General features: G+C 38.8%; 1 protein-coding gene across 2 annotated transcripts; it reads left to right on the plus strand.

Moving 5' to 3' along the window:
• Positions 1-92: 92 nt before the first annotated feature.
• METTL4 (methyltransferase 4, N6-adenosine) lies at positions 93-19,721 on the plus strand. Of its 2 annotated transcripts, none has more exons than XM_068396332.1 (9): positions 93-169; positions 853-1,361; positions 2,149-2,211; positions 4,612-4,978; positions 8,642-8,711; positions 10,639-10,813; positions 11,017-11,123; positions 11,705-11,793; positions 18,496-19,721. In XM_068396332.1, the coding sequence occupies exons 2-9, from the start codon at positions 933-935 to the stop codon at positions 18,639-18,641; spliced, it is 1,446 nt and encodes a 481-aa protein (XP_068252433.1). In that variant the 5' UTR covers positions 93-169; positions 853-932; the 3' UTR covers positions 18,642-19,721. The 2 variants fall into 2 exon arrangements, with proteins under 2 accessions (XP_068252433.1, XP_068252432.1); XM_068396331.1 differs by having other exon boundaries at positions 117-198.
• The last annotated feature ends 2,128 nt before the right edge of the window (positions 19,722-21,849 follow it).

A 21,849-nucleotide genomic window follows, 5' to 3' on the forward strand; every position in this document is an offset into this window, starting at 1 on the left:
GGAGCGGCGAAGAAACAGGATAAGGAGTGAAGGGTCGCGGGAGTGTGTCGTCACTTTCGCTTGCCGGTTGCTCAGCTACACTACGCCTGTTTCCCCCGGAAGTTCTTAGGAGAAAAGGTCGTGACCGCACAGTAAGATGGCGGCGCTCAGGGGTGGCGGAGCCGCGGCAGTAAGTGTGCGAGGCGCTGCCGTGCGATGGTGAGCCTGGGGCTTTTCTCCACCAGTAGCGAGGGACAGGGGTGGGGGGCAGCCCCCTCCCTGTCCACCGCTGTAAGGGCTTGGAACCGCCGTGCTGGGCCCCGCGCACAGGCTTTAGCAGCGTCCTCCCCTGCGGCTCTGCGAGGCTGTTCCCGCCGCGGTGGTGAGGAGGGTGCTGCGCCGTCGGGCCGCTTTTCCCGCCGAGCGGCGGTGACACATGGCGGGGGGTGTGTGTGTGTGGGGGTGTTCTGGGGGGAAACCCGAGCTCCCAGGTGCTCTGTGCCTGCGGGCTGCGGGGCCTGGCCTCTGCCGCGCTGGGGCCGCGGCTGCCCCTGTGCGTGTGGCTGCTCCGGAGTGCTGTCATGGAAGGTCTTGGTTTGTGTAATTCCTCTGTCGTAATGCTATTTTATAACTTGCTAAAAGACTCAGAGAAAATCTGTATTGTATAAAATCATAAAACTTATTTAAAAGTGGCTTGCTATTAAAATAGTGAAATATGGATGGAACAGAAGTCACAATGGGGAAACCAGCTGAGGTCAGAAGTTTCCGCAGTGTGTGCTGCGGGCGCATGGAAATGTCTGTCAGAAGATAGGTGCTACTTTATTAAACAATGATAGTTCTGAAAAGTGAACTCTTAAAAAACAATTCCCACAGGAGGAGTTTGCTCCAGGACGTGCGTACGATTATCGGCTGCTGTGTCAGGGGGTTGATTTTTCTTCCTGAAAAGGGGAGCTATGATGTCCGTGGTACATCAGCTGGCAGCCGGGTGGCTTGTGGATCATCTCTCTTTCATCAACCAGTGTGGCTATGAGATCTGTGATGACTCCTTTGCATACCCTGGTGGTGTCACTCTCGATACTGCTGTCACTGCTACTGGAGATTGTCATGCCACTTCTGCCTTTGCTGCCACCTCCTCATCAAGAGATGGTCGTGGTCCTGGAGATACGATAGAAACAGAACGTAAAACAGCAAAAGCGAGATACATGTTCCGGGAGGAGTTCTTTGACATTTCTAAGCCCCATATAGCTGCAGCTCTTGAGGAGCAGCTGTGGCAGGGATACCCTGAGGTGAATCTCACAGAAGTGAAGGCCAACAGCAACAGAGAGGAACACCAAGAAGGAACCAAGAGTGACATTGGAGATTCTGTTGCCAGTGCTAGGAAGGTATGTTCTCTGTAATACAGTAAACTACAGTAATTCTCCGGTAAATAATATACCACTACCATTGTCTTGCATGTTTCAGTTTCCTGAGGTTGTGTAGGAGAGCAGGAGCTTTTCCACAATACATTTCAAGATGCACGGTAAATGTAAGTAGTCATGAGGATATTTTTGTGTCTCTTATGTCAGTAACATGCATCCTGTGACTCAAAAGCAGTGAGTTGCTCACAAAATCTTCTGACATTGGTTGTTGTCAGGCACTTGAGCTGAAACTGTGGTAGCTGTCAAGACTGTGCAGATTAACAAGGAGGGAAGGGCAGTATGAATTTACTTTCAATATGTAGATTTTTCAGTACTGTTCCTTATGGACCAAAAAAAAAAAAAACAAACAGTCACAGGTCTAAACCAACAAATGTAATTGTGAAGATGTAGTTAATTTTCTCCTGTTATTGGTAAACTGCACTTGGCAGCTGAACAGATTCCTTCTAGTATGGGCCCAAAGGAGGCATGAACTGTGGCATGCACTAGGTACCTGCAGGTCCTAGTGCCATGAGTAACATAACATAGCTTTAAGCCTGTGTACCTTGAGAGTGCCTGCAGCAGCCTAGATATTTTGAGATCGTCTTTTTTCTTATTTGGCTTATACTTGTGATAGAAAAAAAAAAAAAAGAGATGGAAAGTTTCTTCTCCTTTTAAACGAATTAATTTGTAATTCAGGTATATTTGATTATTTTTTTCCTTTCATCATGTAGTAATATGGATTTTTTTTCTTCATTGTTTGCTCATTCTGCAGAAACTTAAAAGGAAATGCGTATTCAACCAAGGTGAACTGGATGCTTTAGAATACCATTCAAAGGTAAGTCTGAACAAAAGTATATTTTGCAAGTACGTGATACCTGACTTTGGGCATGTACAGAGTGCAAGACTTGGTTGCGGACAAGTTCTGTTCTTGTAGCTTGTTCCCCTAATGGAAGGGTCATCTCTCCAGTCCTTAAATGGATAAGTTCATACAGATGATGTCTTCTGTGTAGATATATGTGAAATAAACTAGACATGAAACAAACTAGACATGAAACTGAAGCTGAGACTTTTCAAAGAGATGGAAGCTGCATTCACAAAATATCTTTTACTGTTATGGATAACTGAGCATTATAGTGTGATAAGTGAATATTAGTTGAACAGGAGGTGACTGGTTTGAAATAAACAGCATAACCTGTTCTGAAGATCAACTCATCTTTAGTATGTCAGGACACTGTGCTGAAGTTATGCAAAACTTATCTGACCAAATGTGCTCCAAGATGTCTTGTTCTGCTACGGAGAAAGAATTTTTCCCTATAACATTTTACAATGTCATACTAAAGCATCATGAATGAATTAGAATTCAGGTCTCTATTTAGGCTCACATCAGTGATGTACTGGTGAAGTTACAACTGAATTACACTGAACCATGTTAGTAAATCCTAGAAATGTAATCTGTGGATGATGTTTGATGTATTCTTACTGCTTTCCTAAATAGTGATGTGAACCTGAACTAGGACCTACACTTGCTTGCTTTCCTCTGACAAAGGTGTTAGTCATATTGGGCTTTTTGTTTAATTCTGTTCATCTTGGACTATATTTAAATGACTAAATTTTTCTTCTTTTACGTGGAAACAATTTTATAGTAAACATGTACAGTTTGCTGTGTAATTATTGTTGTGAATAAGCTATGCACATGCAGAATCGCTTTAAAGGAGAGAACTTTGAAGTTCAACATCAAACATCGGTTTATGAGTATGAAAACCTTTAAGCTAAAATAAAGTCGTTCAACAATAGCGGAAGAAATAAAGAGAAGAAGTTGGATGTCTTGGAGGCCTGTGTAACTTCAAATGATTTTTGAATATGCAAGAAACATGCAGTTTTGAAAAACGTGTGATCCCAGTTAGCCTCTGATACCATTCACGGATTAGATTAGAATGTATTGGTTGTTACTGTATTTGTAATGTTAAAGGTTGGCAAGTCAATTCAGATTATTTTGGCACTGATTTATATCTTTAGAATAATTTTCCAAAAAAATCCCTAATTTCTGTCTGCCAGTGAAAGTAGGCATTGAATTTCAGTCAGAGTCAACATAAGGAACAGTACAAAGTATGCTAAATTCCTTCAGCAGCCATTTGTTAAAACTACTGTTTAAATTGCTTAATAGTCAAGAAGCTTTGTCCACCTGCAAATTAACACATGGATATAAGAAGAAAATCCATCTGCATTAATTCAGCTGTACAACTTACAGCATTTCTAAAGATACATTTATTAATTCTGTTAAAGTAGTATGAACTTTTACTATCACAAACCAAGGTACTAAAAAATTATGACTGTCCCCTCAGGTATCTAGATGGTGGCGCTATTAAAGAAATTATTAAAAAAAAAATTCCTTGCTCCCCCCCACCTTAATTTGGAAATTGCAATAAAGAGTATTTTGTAAAAACATCTTGAAAAGTTGAGGATTCCTTAATCAGGAGCTTTAGAAACCATAATAAGTACTTGAAAGCTTTGATAAAGCCACAGTAACTGGCAATATTGCTATTCTAAATGAACAAAAATGCCTCATTGGTAATTAAAACTCATAAAGGCTCAATAATTTGGGAATAAACTAGGTCTCTAAATTTTGCAGAGGGAGGGTGCTGAAGTGAATGAGAGTGTATAGAGATCCAAGAATCTTGTCTTCCTGGACTCACTGGCAGATTATTTGAGAGGTGTGTCACTTAGAAAAGTTCTAATAATTTAATTCGATTTACTTATTGTACTTCCATATTAATTTTAAAATGCATAAACTATTGTTTTTTTTGAAGTAAATTAAAATGTGGAAAAATACTGATTTTTAGATCCCAGTATACATCCAAATATGTTTATGGGCACAGTGACTTGAAATTAGTTTAGAATTTGAACATATACTTCAAATTGTTGCTTTGAAATTTATGTCTGTTTGAAACAATAATATTCCACGACTATTGTCTACAAAATGTTTTATTCAGTGCTCTCTCACTCTTTATTTCTCCAGGCTTCTAATTATTGCCACTTTACCAAAAAAAAACCAACAAAAGTTAGCATGGCCTCATTAGCATGCCCTTGTAGCTTTTAAGTCAATGATCTCAGTATTTGGCAAGGATCCTTTTCCCACTCTGCAGACTGAAATGTTTTGATTTCTGTCTTGTTCCCTGATCAAGTAGATACTTGAAAGATAATTTTTTTCCCCCCTGTTTCTTTATGACCCATACAGGTCAGGAAGCTCATTTGGGAAGGCACTTTGCATTTAGTCCAAGAAGGACTCAAAAGTGGTTTTCTTCACCCCACTACTGAAGAACTCAGTTGCAGGAAGAATGTTGTTCCTGGACACATTGGCTGTGGGTTGGCTGAATTATGTGAAATGGCAAAGCAGTTTCCAGCTGTGAATGAAAGTGACCATCAACCTGTACATGTGCTAGATGATGAAACCGCTATTCCAGAGCAGGACCTGCTTTCGTGTGTTACAGAAAACAGCTCAAACTGTGCAAAGACAGTTGTGTTGATGGGGCAGAAGTACTTGGTGCCACCAAAAAGCAGTTTCCTTTTATCTGATATTTCACGTTTACAGCCCCTGCTGAACTGTAAGTATCTTTAGGCATTAGAATTTACCACTTCTCTCCTGCCTGAGAAGGGCAGTTAATGTCAAGATGATGAAGGACTCAATGAACAGATTTTAATACACAGCATCACGCTGATAGGAAATGCTGCTGCAAGCTCTCAAAGTGTTATTTCTAACTTTATGCAAATAGGTGAAGGTTTTCAAAGGAACCTTGAGTGGTTAGGAGCTCATGTCATGGGGGAATTCTCTGTCTCCAGGCAGTTCCTTTAGAAATCTCAGCCACAGCATTTGACATGAAGCCCAAAATACAGCAGTTTGTGAGCATGTTCTGAGCCACTGTCAGTATAGAAGTCATATAAATGCATTAAATTGGGACTAGCTATATTGCTGGGTCCCTATTCTGCAGGATGAAGCTTTAACATAGATAAGTCCGTGCTACTGCTCAGATGGTGTTCCTGCTGTCTTGTTTTTTAGCTAGATTAGGCAATAGAAGAGGGATGAGATTACGCACCTGGGTTCCCTTACAGATTCCCTTACCAGGGGTCCCTTACAGATTCACAGAATCACAGAATCAACCAGGTTGGAAGAGACCTCTGGGATCATTGAGTCCAACCGTTGCCCTGACACCACCCTGTCAACTAGACCATGGCACTAAGTGCCATGTCCAGTCTTTTCTTAAACACATCCAGAGACGGTGACTCCACCACCTCCCTGGGCAGCCCATTCCAATGTCTAATGACCCTTTCTGAGAAGAAATTCTTCCTAATGTCCAACCTGAACCTCCCCTGGCGAAGTTTGAGGCTATATGTCCTCTTGTTTTATCACTAGTTGCCCGGGAGAAGAGGCCGACTCCCACTTCACTACAACCTCCCTTCAGGTAGTTGTAGACTGCAATAAGGTCACCTCTGAGCCTCCTCTTCTCCAGGCTAAACAACCCCAGCTCCCTCAGCCGTTCCTCATAGGTCAGACCCTCCAGACCCTTCACCAGCTTGGTGGCCCTCCTCTGGACTCGCTCCAACACCTCAACATCTTTCTTGAAGTGCGGGGCCCAGAACTGGACACAGTACTCAAGATGCAGCCTCACCAGTGCCGAGTACAGAGGGACGATCACTTCCCTAGACCGGCTGGCTACACTATTCCTAATAGAGGCCAGGATGCCATTGGCCTTCTTGGCCACCTGGGCACACTGCTGGCTCATGTTTAGCCGGCTGTCGATCAGCACCCCCAGGTCTCTTTCCACCGGGCCGCTTTCTAACCACTCTTCCCCCAGCCTGTAGCGCTGCATGGGGTTGTTGTGGCCGAAGTGTAAGACCCGGCACTTGTTCTTGTTGAACCTCATGCCGTTGGTCTCAGCCCATCTATCTAACCTGTCCAAATCCCTCTGAAGGGCCTTCCTACCCTCCAGCAGATCGACACTCCCACCCAGCTTGGTGTCATCTGCAAATTTACTGAGGGTGCACTCAATCCCTACATCTAGATCATCTATAAAGATATCGAACAGTACCGGCCCCAGAACTGAGCCCTGGGGAACACCGCTAGTGACCGGCCGCCAGTTGGACTTTGCCCCATTCACCACCACTCTCTGGGCTCGGCCATCCAGCCCGTTTTTAACCCATTTAAGAGTCCACCCATCCAAGCCCTGGGCAGCCAGTTTGTCCAGGAGGATGCTGTGGGAGACAGTGTCGAATGCCTTACTGAAGTCTAGATAGACTACATCCACAGCCCTGCCCTCATCTACTAAGCGGGTCACTTTGTCATAGAAGGAGACCAGGTTGGTCGAGCAGGACCTGCCTTTCATGAATCCATGTTGGCTGGCCCCGATGCCCCGATTGTCCTGCATGTGCCGTGTAATGGCACTCAGGATGATCTGTTCCATCACGTTGCCTGGCACCGAGGTCAGGCTGACAGGTCTATAGTTCCCTGGATCGTCCTTCCGACCCTTCTTGTAGATGGGCGTTACATTTGCTAATTTCCAGTCAGCTGGAACTTCTCCAGTTAACCAGGACTGCCGGTGGATAATAGATTCATCCTGTTCAGCGGCAGGGTCTATTTAGATAGGCATAAACTGATTGTGAAACCAACCCTGGTGTCCCCCAGAGAAGCTGCTGCACCTGACTAGAGGTGAAGGCCACTTTAGCAAGAACATGAGTAGCAAATGTGAGTTGACTTCTCAGCTGCTACATTTCACAGCTGAGAGGATTGGTTTAAGCCAAAAGGGAAGTGGTGAGATTTTAGAATTATTAGCTCCTCTAAAAGTAAATCAAAAGCTATCAAAGCCAGTATCCCCATGCTTAATGGGCCATGCAGAAAGCTTTAAGGTGACAGCATGCAACAGTCTTTGCTGTATTTCACCATTTCATTAGCTTTCAATTTGACCGTCATTATTATTATTATTATTTATTATCAGCAGGTAAGCTTTGTCAGACAGTGTTATAGGAAAGATCTTGCCTGTGAGCAAGAGCTGGGGTTTACTGTGATTTTACATTTGTTAGTTACATATGTTTCTTCCCCTCTAATATGCAACTTAGATGATTTTTTTTTTTTTTAATGAAGAAGACATACAGGAGGTGGAATCTTGTTATCCAATAATAATTTTAGCCAGTTAGCTTCTTTCAACTTTATGAAAGAAGGAAGACTGCTATTTTCCTGAATCACAGCTGTGCATATAGCAAGTTTGGATTCTCCCAGAGGTCAGAGAGCAATCCAAGAAATTTCAGAAAATGCTTTTTAAGTAGCCAACAGTGAATATCAATGTAATGCCATGACTTTAGATTTTTTTTTTTAGGGAAGTCTACTGTCCATTTTAATTATTATTTTTATTCCCTTTCACTTGCCAGAAGAAGTATTTCTTGCTGGTTAGCCCACTGTCAGGATAACACCTCCAATGTTAATAATGGAATAAGATGTATTAAGCACATTTAATGGACATTAAATATTAAGCTGTTCTTATTAGCTACTTAAATAATTAGCATCGGACTCAATGAAGGAACAAATATGTTCTGTGGAAAAAATAAAATTGGAGAGTCCTGTTTTTTCATGGATGTGTCCTGTATGTTCTATCCTTGAACTGAAGTAAACCCAGCTTCTCCCATGAAAACTCTTTGGTTCTTTTCCTCTTGTTCGTTAATTTCCATTTCACACACTGGGTCTAGCTCAAAACACAGTTTTGTGTGCAAAACACAGTTTTCCAGGGCTGGTTTGGAGCTCTCTGTGTCCCAGTTGGCCTGCTGAAAGATGAAGCAGGAGAGGAATCCTGTGTTCAGGGCTGCAGCCTTTCAGGGCTGCAGCTGTGTGAGTGAAGCTTATTGCATAGCTTCTGTTAGGAAGCTCGGAGAAATTTTCAGGTTTGAGACTTGCACTCTGCTATCAGTTTTTTTTCCTGAAAGTCCCCGAGATGTTCAAAATTTCTTGAAGGGATCTGACACAGATCACATAAATGTCCTTTCCTTAGGTAATCAGTCTAAAAATCTCTGAAGTGTATGATTATCTGTATTAAAACAAGTATGCTAGAAGCCTTTTAACTTCTTATTTGGAAAGAACAGAAGAAAGTTGCGGTTTTGCTGGATAGTTGGCTCTTTATATGTTGTCTGTCTGTGGGTAGCTAAGCCTTTATCAGTTTTAATTAGTAGATTTATTTTAAAATAGTTAATGGCGCTTTTTTTTTTTTGGTAATTTTACTTCCCAGACAAGAAAAAATATGATGTAATTGTGATTGATCCACCATGGGAGAACAAGTCTGTTAAAAGGAGTAACAGGTAAATTTTATTGTAAAATCAAACAAACTTTGTTGTCGTAGCTTACAAAGGGTGATTAACACTTTAATGTACTGATGCAAAGACCAATATAACCGTGACTGTAGCTTAAGCTAGCAAATGTTCTGGCACATGTCTACCTTCAAGTCTATGAAATGTCTCAGGGATTTCACTGAAATGGCTCAGATATTTTGCATACAAAATATTTGCAAGAGGAGATCTTAAATTACCTAACTGGTGAGAGAATGTTAGTCCTTGAGACTTACAAGGACAGCCTGGAGTCAACTTTTTTGTAAGGCCCAGATCATGCAGATATTCATTTGAAACTAATAAGGTTACTTTAGTGGGCGTAAAGCTAGATAAACATGTAAGTATTTCCAGGACTGAGGTCTAATTTAGAAGGTTTTTTTTGGGGGGTTTTTTGTGGTTTTTTTTTTTTTTTTGTGGGTTTTTTTTTGTTTGTTTGTTTGTTTTTTGTGTTGTTGTTGTTGTTTTTTTATTTTATTTTGTTTGAGCTGTGGTTTGAGCTTCAGTCTGATGGATAGAAGAGAGAAAGTGATCATGCAGCAGTAAAATCCTCAAGTGCAACAGGAACTTTCTGAGTACTGTAGCTTATGAAGTCATTAACTTAAAATTTTATGGGCTTCCTTCTCCACTGAGTAACATCAGGTTTATGCCAGTGGAGCTCTCTTGATTACCATGGAATTGTATCCATGTGAAAGAAGGGCAGACAGGAAATATGGCCTTACAACTTTCTAGAATAATGTCTACTGTAGCTTTTGAAGCTTTTTATGAAGACATAATTTGAAGATGCAGGGACCAGTTAGTAGGTATTACTTTGAAAACCCTACAGAAACCTTTAGAAACCCAGAATTAAACTCATTCAAGTATATTTCTTAACTATGTAAGTTACTCAGAGGAAAATTGTAGTTATTCACAAGCATGAATTAGCCAGCAAGACCCTCTCTCCCTTACAAAATAAAGGGAAAAGGTGGAAGAGCTATCACTGCTGTTAGTTACCTTGTTGATGGCTAATCTTTGTTAAGCATTTCATGTCTGGGTTGTGAATCTTGTTTCTTCTGGGCAGTCTAGTGCAGGAGGTATTTTGGATTTTATCCTTGTTGCCTGTTTTTCACTGTTGCAGTGCGTAGGAATCCCAGGTACCCACACGGTGGCTGTCGATTCCAGTAGGCAGTGTGCCAATGTTTTTGGTGCTGCAATGTGTAGTTTCCACGAATTGCAACTCACTATTAGTGTAGAATAGCACATGAGAAAAATGGTAGAACAGGACAGAATCTGGAAAGCACACTGTATGCACCAATGTAGCACGCAGTTAGCTCAAAAACGTGCAGAACTGTTCTGAATAACCTAGAGAACTTTTACCATGAATGGTAATTTAAAAATAATGAATAACTTGTGCAAATAATTGGAGAAGTGATTACTCTTTTATGACCTTTTAACTTACCAGTCAAATTAGTGTTGCCCTTGCACTTGTAAATGACTCGTCATTTTCATTGAGAAGAGAGATTGCTTATTATGAAAAGTGAATGTTACATTGACTAAAGAGCTACTTTTCACTAAATAGCTTTGTTCTGGCGTAAAGATGAGAGTATTGAATTACGTATGATAATTCTTGAATTAAACATGGGCTTTTAGACTTCTTCAGGATCACAACTCATAATACTTTATTTGGGGGACTAGTAGAAATATGTAGGTTCTGCTCAGTAAAACTTAAGTACGTACACTAATGATTTTATATGCAAATCCAGATTGGCCACTGGGTGTCAGCCTTGATCCATTTTTACGACGTGTTGGCAGGAGATCATTCTTGAAATGTCTTGGCTGTGTAATTTCTTTATCCATTTGTGTTGCTTTGCAATTTTTATGTTTGGTATATGGTAACTTGCTTTCTCACTGTACTGGCATATAGATACAGCTACTTGTCTTCATGGCAAATCAAGCAGATTCCTGTACCAGCACTAGCTGCTCCAAATTGTCTTGTAGTCATGTGGGTGACTAACAGACAGAAGCATTTACGTTTTGTCAAGGATGAGCTTTATCCTCATTGGTCTGTGAAGACACTTGCTGAGTGGCACTGGGTAAAAGTAAGTTCTCGTTTTGTTGCTTTCTTCGAGACTGAGAGGGCTTGCACTATGACACTTTATATTCTTGTCATTTGTCTATATAATACCATGTGCTTTTGTATTTGAAAGGTGCGATATCATCATTATCTTCCTTTTTATAAAGAAAATGTCTCAAAAATACACAGTGGAAGATTTTTATATCCGATTTTTAACTCCTTTGTCAGATTACTAGAGCTGGAGAATTTGTATTGCCTTTGGATTCTTTACACAAAAAGCCCTATGAAGTTCTTGTATTGGGGAGAGTTCAAGGAGACTTAAAGGAAGCCTTCAGGTATGCCAGACTGTTTATGGTAAATGTCTTTTTTTAGGCTGCTAGGGTTCTCTTCATATGTATCACTGATTATACAATATAATCTCTCGGTGTCATCTTTTGGCTGATGTTGGACCTAAAAATAGCGTTACTAGCTTTGGGATGAGGGAGTGCTTTAGTGAGATTAAAGGATAGAAACCTTTGTTCCTTATATCTGCCTGTGTTGGGAAACTGGCTTGAATAAAAACCTTGTGGACAGGGCTTCCTTTGCTGACAGGTTCTCTTGGACCACGAGTCCTTGGCACAGGCTGATGCCATTTTGGGGATGCTGATGTTTTTCTACACATGAAAACATACAGGATTACGTTGTTTGTTCTCAATGGCTTTGTATGGCTATTGTTAACCATGTTTTGTCTAAAGCCTCAGTCATTTCATAAACTGTTCTTTTATATATTATGACTGAGCAACATTTAACTTCTCTTAGACTCATCTGAGGTTTGAATCTGAATGAACATTCTGTGTGTTACCTCCCATCTGAAGTAGCTCTGTGAGAGCTACCATTCATTCTCACACTTCTTTTCTTGTTCTTATTTATACAACAGGAAATCTGAAGATGTACTTCCAGTTCCAGAGCATAAGTTAATTGTTAGCATACCCTGCAGTCTGCATTCGCATAAACCCCCTCTAACTGGTATGTTTTTGTTGATGTATAATGTTTCTGTAGGGCATTGGACTTGGGTATCTGAAATGATGTACCTAGAATGAGATATCTTTATATATGAAATGCCTTAATTTCCCATATGCCAAGCAATTTTGCACAACGGGACTTGTAGTTTCTCAACATTTCTAAAAATGTTATCAGACACTTAATTCTTGGTCTCTAAAAATGAGCATGAGAAATAGAACTTCATGTATTATTGTGTAAATATTTTGGGTGGACATGTTAAAAAAAATTGCTTTTTTTTAAAATTTGTTTTTAAAATGCTGCAGGAACAGTTTACAGATACTGTATGTATGAAGCTGTGCCAAATGACCTAAAGTGCCTTTGTGGGAGGGGGGAACTTTGTGAATATATGAATTAGGATATCTTCTATTTAGTTAATAAAAGCTGAAACCTCTTTCTTTATTATGTCATCCTGAAATAAATGGTTTTTTTTCTGTATGAGTTGCTTATACACCTGCAGTACATTTGTGCCTTTAAATCCAAAAACTTAATTATTTTAAAACTGTTAACATAAGCAATAAATAAGGCATGCACTGCTTATTTCTGAGGAGCTGTATTTAATTCGTTGAAATTGATACAGTAACTCCAGCCAGTCAGTTAGTGTGGTTATCATTTCAGCTTTTCAGAGTTTAGTCCAAAGGATTTGAAGATTTCTGTGTGATATGTTAGCTTTTACACATTGTTCTGGAGCACTCTGACTAATTTCATCAGTAGAAAGTTGTACTTTTTTCATAATTATAGCACCCAAGTGCCTTACAATGCTATGGTAAGAAACATATTTAAATGGTTTCATCCTCCCCCAAGGGGAAAACTCATGATGAATCTGCAAATATTCCAGGTTCATGTGGTGCTATGTAATCACATCAGAAAAGGCAGGTAGAAGAAATGCATAATGCTGTTGGAGAGGAGAGGCATCACAGTTTGCTTCCCTGACATGCTTTCCTTTTTCTGTTCCCAAGGAACAGAACAACTTCAGTTAGGAGGAGGCTGATCGGGACAGTTGTTATATGTTCAGGGAGGCTCTAAAATTTGTATTTGGGGCTTGTATTTATTAAATTAACATACATAAATATACCTGTTCAAAAACTAGTAGAAGGCACATACTTTGGTTAGCTAAAAATAAAAAAAAAGATGGCAATTCTAGAAGGACCTTTTTGCAGTTCTGAAGCCAGATCTTTAAGAATTAGCACTACTGCAGGAAGTATGTGTGTTGATTTAAGCTAATGAATGGTAGGGTAGTGATTTCTGAGGCAGCAACCTAGGGCCTCTTCAGAAAACTAATATTTAGCAGCACACTCGGATACAAACAGGAAACTTGTGAGGTATCCAAGGGTGCAAAACAGCAGTTTGAATGTATTATAGAGTATTCTAGTGCCAGAATGGTCCTCAGAACAACTCTTTTGTAGGGCAGAATCTAGAAACCGTATTGGGGAATCCTTTATAAATGGTGATCCTGAATGGGTTTTGAAAGAAATTGTCCATGCTAATTTAGATATTTCTTGGGTCTTTACTTGAATGCTAGGATTTGATACCATTGTGCAGCATTTATGTTTCTATTTGAAAAATGAATTTGCTGTTGAGCAATATCAGTGATTTACAAGGTTTTTATAAAAATCCACATGCATCCTCCAGTTTTGGCAGCTCTGTTCAGAACATGGTTATGGAATGAAAAGGTAGACCATAAGACAGAAGCTAATTGCTGATACTTTGATTTCAATGTTGTAAAAGGGTTTTGTTTTCATGATTGGACAGTATTCTCAAGTGGCCAGTAAAGAGCAGCTGAGCTACATCCCAGGGTGGTTCAGAAGAAACTTGAACATAAGAGATTTGGCAATGGGGGAGAAGGACACTCGATGAGTCACACACATTCTTTATGCTTTGTTTGAGTAGTAACAAAGCCAAAAATATTAGTATTTACTGATTCTGTCTGGCACTTTATTTCTTGTTACTACTATAAAGGCTGTATGTTGGTACATATGTAGCCACTTAATGACTGATTACAACAGTTTATCTCTCTGGGGGTAGAGAAAGATGTAAATTAAAGTAAGCCATCAAAAAGATATGTTTGGGTTCCTACAGTGCATTTAACCATGAAATTGTGACTGTAGGGGTTTTTGGTGATGCATGCGCTGTGTTCAATGCTTAGAGCTTTAATATGTCATTGTAAATGTACTTAAGCTTCTTTATGCAAATGTGTTAAAATGAAATTTTATTACCCCTGGTTTTGATTCAAATAACAGCAGGTTTTCTTCCTAATTCAATTCAGTGTTGCTCTTAGAAGACAAAGAAGGTATTCTGTCACACAGACAGTATGAAGTAATGTAGAACTTCAAACACCTTTTTTCCTTTTCCTGTTTTATAGATTATTCTTGTTATAGCCATTTCTCTGCCCGTTTTTAAGTATGTATTTTTATTGTTTGAAAAAATAACGTTGTACAAGAGTATGCCTAAAAACATTATAATTAATTCTTGGCCATGTTCTAGCTGCTCTGCATGTCTCCAGCAGAAGAATGCAATGGGAAATCTTGGGAACCCTCTTCTCCTGTAGCAACCCTGGCTTGTTAGTCTGTGTTATAAAAGTGTTCTTGGAAGTAAAAAGAAGTAAATAACTTTTGGTCCTTATGCACCTTGTGAGCCCTTATTGTCAGAGTAATTGATAGGTGCATCAACATCTAGGTTTAACTTGAAGCTCAGAAAAGATGCAGAGATGTAAAGCCATCTTTGTGCTGAGTTTCAGGTCTTTTTCTGGTCCTACTCTGTGTAGGCATTAGATAAGATGGGCAATAAGGACCTCTATATTGCAAACTTTTTTGAAGGTTTACTATGAAATGAGTTCAATCACGTGCTTTGCGCTTTACATAGCTCACAAATCAGACAGTGAAAAGCCAACGGTCATTTTTACGTTATGTATCCAATTTCCCATGCAGAACTTGCTATTTAGGTAATGGAAGTTCAAAAGATAAGGGGAAACTGTTGTTTGTTTCAAAAACGATTCCTCCTTTTGCTCATTTAAACATTTTAGCAGCACGCATTTTGAATACACGTTTGGGATTAAGAGTAGGTATGGCAGGTATCCCGCCTGACTGCCGGATTGCGCTTCAGAAGGAAGTGGATTTTCTGGAAGACCAGTGTTATATCTACCAGCCGGCTTCGTGTGTCCTAGGGCATTAGATACCCAAGTATAGGTGTCTGAGTTGCTGTCATAGTGTTCATGATACCTGCAAGTGATAAAGAATAATCTATTTATAATCTATTTAAGCTGTTTATTGTCAGTGGTATCTGTAAGCAGATAGAAGTAATTGTGTGTTTGTTGTTTTTTTAATCTATTCCTATGGTAGAAAAACTTAATATTTATCTTCCTACTGATGTAGATCCTCTAACCTGTTTTCAGAGGAAAAAACTCCAGAGTTTGCTTAAGGGGTGCAAGTCAGATCCATGTGTGTTAAGATAGCCTTTTGGTGATATAAAAGCCTAACAAAGAAGCTATGATTTATAACTTGAACACTGACTTTTCCTATTTTAAAGGAACAAGTGTAATGAGATTTTATACCAACAAAATACAGCCACTTTATTGCCCTCTTGATATGGTAATTTCCATTGCAGTGCAAATTACTCCCTGGTGTGGTTATGTAAAAACCTACAACCTAGCAATGAGAAATGATGCTATAATGTGATCTTGAATTACATGTAATCTGTCTCTGTTTGTAAAAAAAAAAAAACAAAAAAAAAAAAACAACAAACAAACCCAAAAAACCCAAAACCCACTGAATTTAAAAAAGGCCAACTCTCCAGCAGCAGGAAGGGGGAGATTCCTGGGACTTCCTTTTTAAATTCTGTAACCAAATCGATCGAAAGATTGGCACGAGCTTCTTACTTCTACTAAACAGACCCATTTTTTTGGCTACCTCTTTTTTTGCTTTCTGGCAAACCTATCTTTGAGGTTGGTTGAATCTCCTAAGTGTGCTTTTAAAATTTGTTTTCTTAGGCGTGGAAGTTTTTGGTGCTTAGTAAAACTGCTTCTGATTACTGGACTTAGTGCTGTGATTACATTTTTAATCTATACATTTTAAGAACAAATGTCAACATTACTAATGTGCTCTTTAATGAAATTTTGTCACCTAAATAATTGCTTCCTTTACTTAGAAGCCTATATAAAGCATAAAATGATTCTATTTTGTTTTTATGTTGGGAGGGGAAAAAAGTCATATAAAGCCTGACTCTGCAATAAGCTCTACATAATCTTATGCCCATTAGGGTCAAAATGATACCCTACAGATGTCAGGATCTGCTCACAGAGAGCTTATTGAAAGCTTTGGGGCTTTGCCTTCGAAAGTCTCTCCCTTCTCTTCTGTGGAAAAAGTGCAACCTCCTGCAACATGGGCTTTCTTAGATTGTCAGGAGAATAGATTTTTGGAAGACCTTTGTTAAAATCATAGAATCATAGAACGGTTTCGGTTGGAAGGGACCTTTAAAGGTCATCTAGTCCAACCCCCCTGCAATGAACAGGGACATCTTCAACTAGGTCAGGTTGCTCAGAGCCCTGTTCAGTCTGACCTTGAATGCTTCCAGGGATTGGGGCATCTACCACCTCTCTGGGCAATCTGTTCCAGTGTTTTACCACCCTCATTGTAAAAAATTTCTTTCTTGTGTCTAGTCTGAATCTGCCCTCTTTCAGTTTAAAACCATTATGCCTTGTCCTGTCACTACAGGCCCTACTAAAAAGTCCATCCTCTTCTTTCTTAGAAGCCCCCTTTAAGTATTGAAAGGCCACAATAAGGTTTTCCTGAGCCTTCTCCAGCTAAACAACCCCAACTCTTTCAGTCTGTCCTCACAGGAGAGATGTTCCACCCTTCTGATCATGTTGGCAGCAAATTGTGCACAGGAAATCCTTAACTAAATAGAACATGGAAAAAGAACAATAAATTTTACCACATTTTTTTAATATGGTGGGTTTGCAAAATGATATAAAAGCAGCTACTCGTAAGTGGTGTCTAATTAGGTGAACTTCCCTGACACCAAACACCAATGTTCAGTGCAGTAAGTTTTTTGCCAGAATGTACATTTTCCTCTAAACCTCCCAGAGTCTTCTCGGCAAATGTTAGTTTTGTTTAAACATTTTAGCTTGCCTCTAACAGAGGCAGATTTTTAGAATAAGGTTCCTGCTGGTAGCAGTATTTTTTAGATTAAAAGGTGCCTTGATGATAATCCGTCTGAGACATTCATTTGGCGTTTGTTAAAGATTGGGGGAAGGAGAATAGATTTATATGCCATGCCAAAATACAAGGAAGTCTGTAAACACCTATTAAAATATACTTATGAAAAAGTTTTGAATAGATTGAAGCTTTGGAAGAGGTGATCACGTAGGTAGGAAATGCATCTGGAGTTGGTTAACACTCACTAGAAGGTGAATTGAATGCTCATCTTTCTGCAACAGAAGCAATCCATGACAAGATCAGCTGGGGTCTCACACAGGGAGTCTGTGACTGGCAAACTTGATGCAAAAAGTCAGAACTTGGATTGCACAAAAAAAAAAAAGCGCATTCCTTCTCATACTTTGATGTATGCTGGTTGGATGTGTTATTGCTTCCTGCAATGATCATATCTGAAGAGACTGAGTCAAGCAACATAATGTAGGATTTATGAGCTCTATTTTTAAGCTCATTCAGAAACTACTGGGAGATCTGAACAGAAATGACCAAAATATCCTTTGGAAAGGGAAATGGTTTCATAGTTTTTCTTCTTCTGTACTCTGTAACAAAAATAAAAGCTTTACATGTAATTTTCAGTATAGATATATAATATCTTTGTAGCTATTTCCTGAAACCTAGTCAAGAATTTGTTTGACCCAGCCACAATCTAAATGACTGTATGACAAGTAACACGTTTAACAATAATCTGTTTGCACTAATACTTTTCAGGCGAAATGCAAGATCTTTTTCTATCACTCCAAGAATACCAGTCATAATTGGTGACACAACTGATGTTAATGACAGGCATCTATTTATTTGGATTTAAGCAGTAAAAATGCTCAACTGTAGAAAAAATTTGAGATTTATGCTACTGAATGAAAGACCGCAGTTATACAAATATTTCTTCAGTTGCCAAGTTGGTACTGGGGAAAAATAAGTCCCTGCATTTTTATAGCCCTTTTAGTGCTATGCTTATTTAACTGTGTGTTTCTTATTTTACCTTTTAACAGTTGTCATCAAGAAATGCTTTTATTCTCTTTAAGGTGCAGTGGAAAAGAGTGTGATCTTAATTAAGGAAGAGTTTTTATTTATTTATAGAAATGTTGCCGCTGTGTTGTAGGAGCTAAGTGAGTCTTTAGGAGGTGTTCGGTTGATGTTAGTGAAAAATTCAGAACTCATCTATGTAGAGGCTGAAATAAATCCTCATTCCCTTTCTCTAAATGAAAACCAATAAATCAAGGCTATTGAAGGCCTTGACAGTATTGTTCGGAATCTCAAGGGCACTTACTTAAAATGACTTTCTCACTATAAATAGTCCAGGTGTTTGATGAAACCCCTGAAATTAATTTGCGGTCTCTCTTTTTTTTAATGAAACATTCCCTTTTTCATCCACTAGCAGCACAGGGGAGATTTTACTTGTTTACTATTGCCATTTGTACCTTTGTCACTGTTGTTACTTTTTTTTTCCCCTCTTTCACAGCGGTTCTGGCAGAGTTTATCAAGCCAGATGTGGAATGCTTGGAGTTGTTTGCTCGCAACCTACAGCCTGGCTGGACCAGCTGGGGAAACGAGGTTTTGAAGTTTCAGCACGTTGACTATTTTACCCTTCTGCAGAATGAAAACTGAGTTGGGTCTTGTAGCTTAATTCTGAAATTCCATGCCTTCCCAGCAGGCTCTCAGACTTGCCTTTATTAGTGACAATGCACTCAAAAGGTAACAGAAATAAAGCCAATTGCACTTCAGTGAAAATTCTTGGAAGTGACAGCATGTCTGTTTAATGATATCTCCATTTGTACAAGCTGGTCCTTTTTTTGGTGATCTTGAGATATTTAAATACTGATGTTAGAGTGTAAATCCATCCCTATTTTTTTTAAACCTCAAGAAAAGAAAGATATTTTAAAGTATTCTCAGTGCATCTATCAAATCTAAACATCTTAAGTGCTACAGTGTTGCACTTGTATTAAAGAATGGTAATGTTTTGTTTTTAAAGAGTGGCAGTGGAAGTAAATAGTTCTGAATTACATGTGTTTCCTTAAAGAAGATTGTTTTTTGCAAAACAGTGGATTTTGAACTAAAATAATTATGAAGGCAGTGTATCCTCCTGCATGTTTGTATCTGTCTGTCTACCTCAGGGGAAACAAAAAGAGCAGTGCTTGTGTTAATTAGCAAACGAATTGTTGACTGACCACATTCTATGTAAAATTACACTTTTAAAAGAGTCAGCAATTCCATCTCTCTGTATGTGGTGTTAATTCTTTGAATACATTGTAAATGATCAGTCTCAACATCATACAAATTCTGCATATGAAGCTGTTAGATTTAACTGAAATTTTAACAGAATATAAGTATTTTAAAAGTTCTCTTTCCTTTTGTTCTTGGAACATTAAAAAGCCATGCCAGTGAGCTGTATTTTTCAGCTAGCATAAAAATGATCTTTTTTTTTTTTGTTTGTTTTAAACAGTGGTACAATTTGCATATCCTTTGCTGCTCTTAGATTTGCTTTGAAAAATAAAAAAAAGGACACTTAATGAAACCTCTGCCACTTACTCATTTGCAGCAATAGAGGCAGAGCTGCTGGACAAGCTGATTTTTGTGATGGCACGCTCCAGAGTTCTGACTGTTTATAATGGAGAACAAAATGCATTGCATACTTCCTTTACATTCATTTCCCTTTTGGTAGTCTCATGAGCTGTGAAGATTTTTAAATTAAGCTTTAAATGTTAGATTATTTTTTAATAATTTTGTAATAAAAATTAAAATAAAAACTTGTCAGTGTCTTATTTGCAGACCCAGTTCCTATGTTACTGTCCAATTTCATGTTTTGCCTACCGGAGCTGTAGAGTTTACAAAAGAAGAAAAATGCTTTTTGCTTTTTTATTATTTTTTCCCCACTAACAGTTACACATATACTCAAAATAAGTAAATAATGTAACAGTGAAGGTAGTTACCAGGCAAAACACTTCTTGCTGCGTGATTTTATTTAGCCTACCTTTTAAACTGTCAGTATGTAATCAACCTTACTTACACTTATAAGGGATAAGAAGTTTCTTTATTTGCTTTCAGTTTTACAAGACATTCCCTGGCTGGAGCTTCTATGTTCCCAAGCAGCCTTCCCCTCCCCTCCCAAGATGGTCTCAGCCAGTACTAAATGAGTGTATGAGACTCAAATATGGAATAAATCATAACTGCTGTACATACCTTGTTTTCCCTTTGTACTCTATAACAGCACAAGCAATGATGATCTTGTCTGTTCCACATCCGCTGCTGTGAATGGCTCTAGATTATTTTTTAATTGCAAGTAAATGAAAGGGATGAACAATCTTAGAGATCAGGAAACACCTTTGTCCTCCTTTGAGCTAAGCAGCAGAACCCTTCTAAGGGAATGACCTTCTTCAAGCTGTTTAAGAATTGATGACCTATTTAATGTCTTTTCTGTGCAGTCCCTTTGCAAGTCGCAGCCTTCTAGCCTTTCCTCTGTCTTCTGAGCTGCCACATTCAGAAGCTGAGCAGCTCATTCCAGCAGCTGGGGATCCAGCAACCTGAGTATGGTTTGTAGGTAGAGGGCATGTGCAGGCAGGCTGTAAGCTGCTCAGACTGGAAATCAAAAGTTGAAGTTTGAGTCTAAATAATACCCGATCCTGTAAAATAGTTACAAAATTGTGCTTTGGGCAGCTGTTTGCTCTGCTGCTTTTCCAGTGCTCTGGCTATGAAGAAAACCTTGTGAATATGACAGAAGTGGTGTTCTGCTCCTGCAGCCAACCGGAAACTATGGGGTTTTCTTAGGAGGAGGTTCAGTATATCTCAGTTTGTTGCTAACTCAGAAATCTCATGGTGGTATTAACAGTTGATAGTTTCAGAGTCTTCTTTTAAACGTGATTATTGGCCTGTTGTGCTTAATTTATAATTTAAATAGCCTCTAACACTTTTCTAGCTGTCCAAAATCCCAGCTGTCCCAACCAGCCATCAGATCTTTCAGTGTCGGTCAGATGATTCCTCTGAGGCAGAATCTGAAGCGTACTGAAAAATCAGTGACAAGTGAAGCCAGCTAATATAAAAGGATAATTTATGATCCAGTTGCCTTTTATGAAAGAATGTTATCTGTATCAATTGCTTTTGTGGTGGAAAGATGCCCTCTGTTGTGTCAAGCCTTCTATAAAAAAGAAAACCTGGTCTGAAGAGTTTACAAACTTGGTAAGAAATGAAAGAACAAGGCAGAAGATAAGGATGGAGGAATACAGGATAGTAATGAGATGTTGAGGTGAATATGGTTAAGTAGCAGCCTAGGTATTCTGCACTTCTTCAGTGTTCCTAAGAAATGATTGGTTTTTACCCCTCATTTTAAAAGATATTTTCTGCTTTTCTGTTTTGGTATGTTAAAATTCACATATTCCAAGGAAAAATAGGTGAAGTGTTTTACTAAAAACATTGACAAAAGAGACTTTTTTTTCAGTTCTAAATTCTTTTTGTGGCAGTTTGGTGAAGTGAGAACTGTGACTGCTCAAGAATTTTCAGAAAGTGCTTTATTTGATACATCTGCTGTTATTTTAGCAGGACAATGATAAAAACTTATTTGGCTAGGTGTTCTCCACTACTTAAGGCCTTTTAAAATTATGTCCTATTGCAAAAAAAACTCAGTTCATAAAGCAATAGGAAGTAATTTCAGGCTGCTTCTATATGTAGAGTACATCAAGTGTCATAATCAAACTTTTATGAAGCTTCAGGTTTGAGTATGATTTTGAAATGTCAAATTAGCATATGACCTTTACTTGTGTTTTTAAACTTCTATAAAGTAAAAAGAATTATACCAGTAAGATGTTTTTGGAATAGTGATTGC

This window comes from Nyctibius grandis, chromosome 3 (genome assembly GCF_013368605.1).
Source record: "Nyctibius grandis isolate bNycGra1 chromosome 3, bNycGra1.pri, whole genome shotgun sequence".
Taxonomy (NCBI): Eukaryota; Metazoa; Chordata; class Aves; order Nyctibiiformes; family Nyctibiidae; genus Nyctibius; species Nyctibius grandis.

Bases quoted from the DNA above. Each gene is read 5' to 3' on its own strand.
- METTL4 (XM_068396332.1), top strand. From the start codon at position 933: ATGATGTCCGTGGTACATCAGCTGGCAGCCGGGTGGCTTGTGGATCAT. The intron at 10,814-11,016 runs GTAAGTTCTCGT...CTCCTTTGTCAG, and splicing joins CTGAGTGGCACTGGGTAAAA to ATTACTAGAGCTGGAGAATT. The intron at 11,124-11,704 runs GTATGCCAGACT...TTTATACAACAG, and splicing joins GACTTAAAGGAAGCCTTCAG to GAAATCTGAAGATGTACTTC.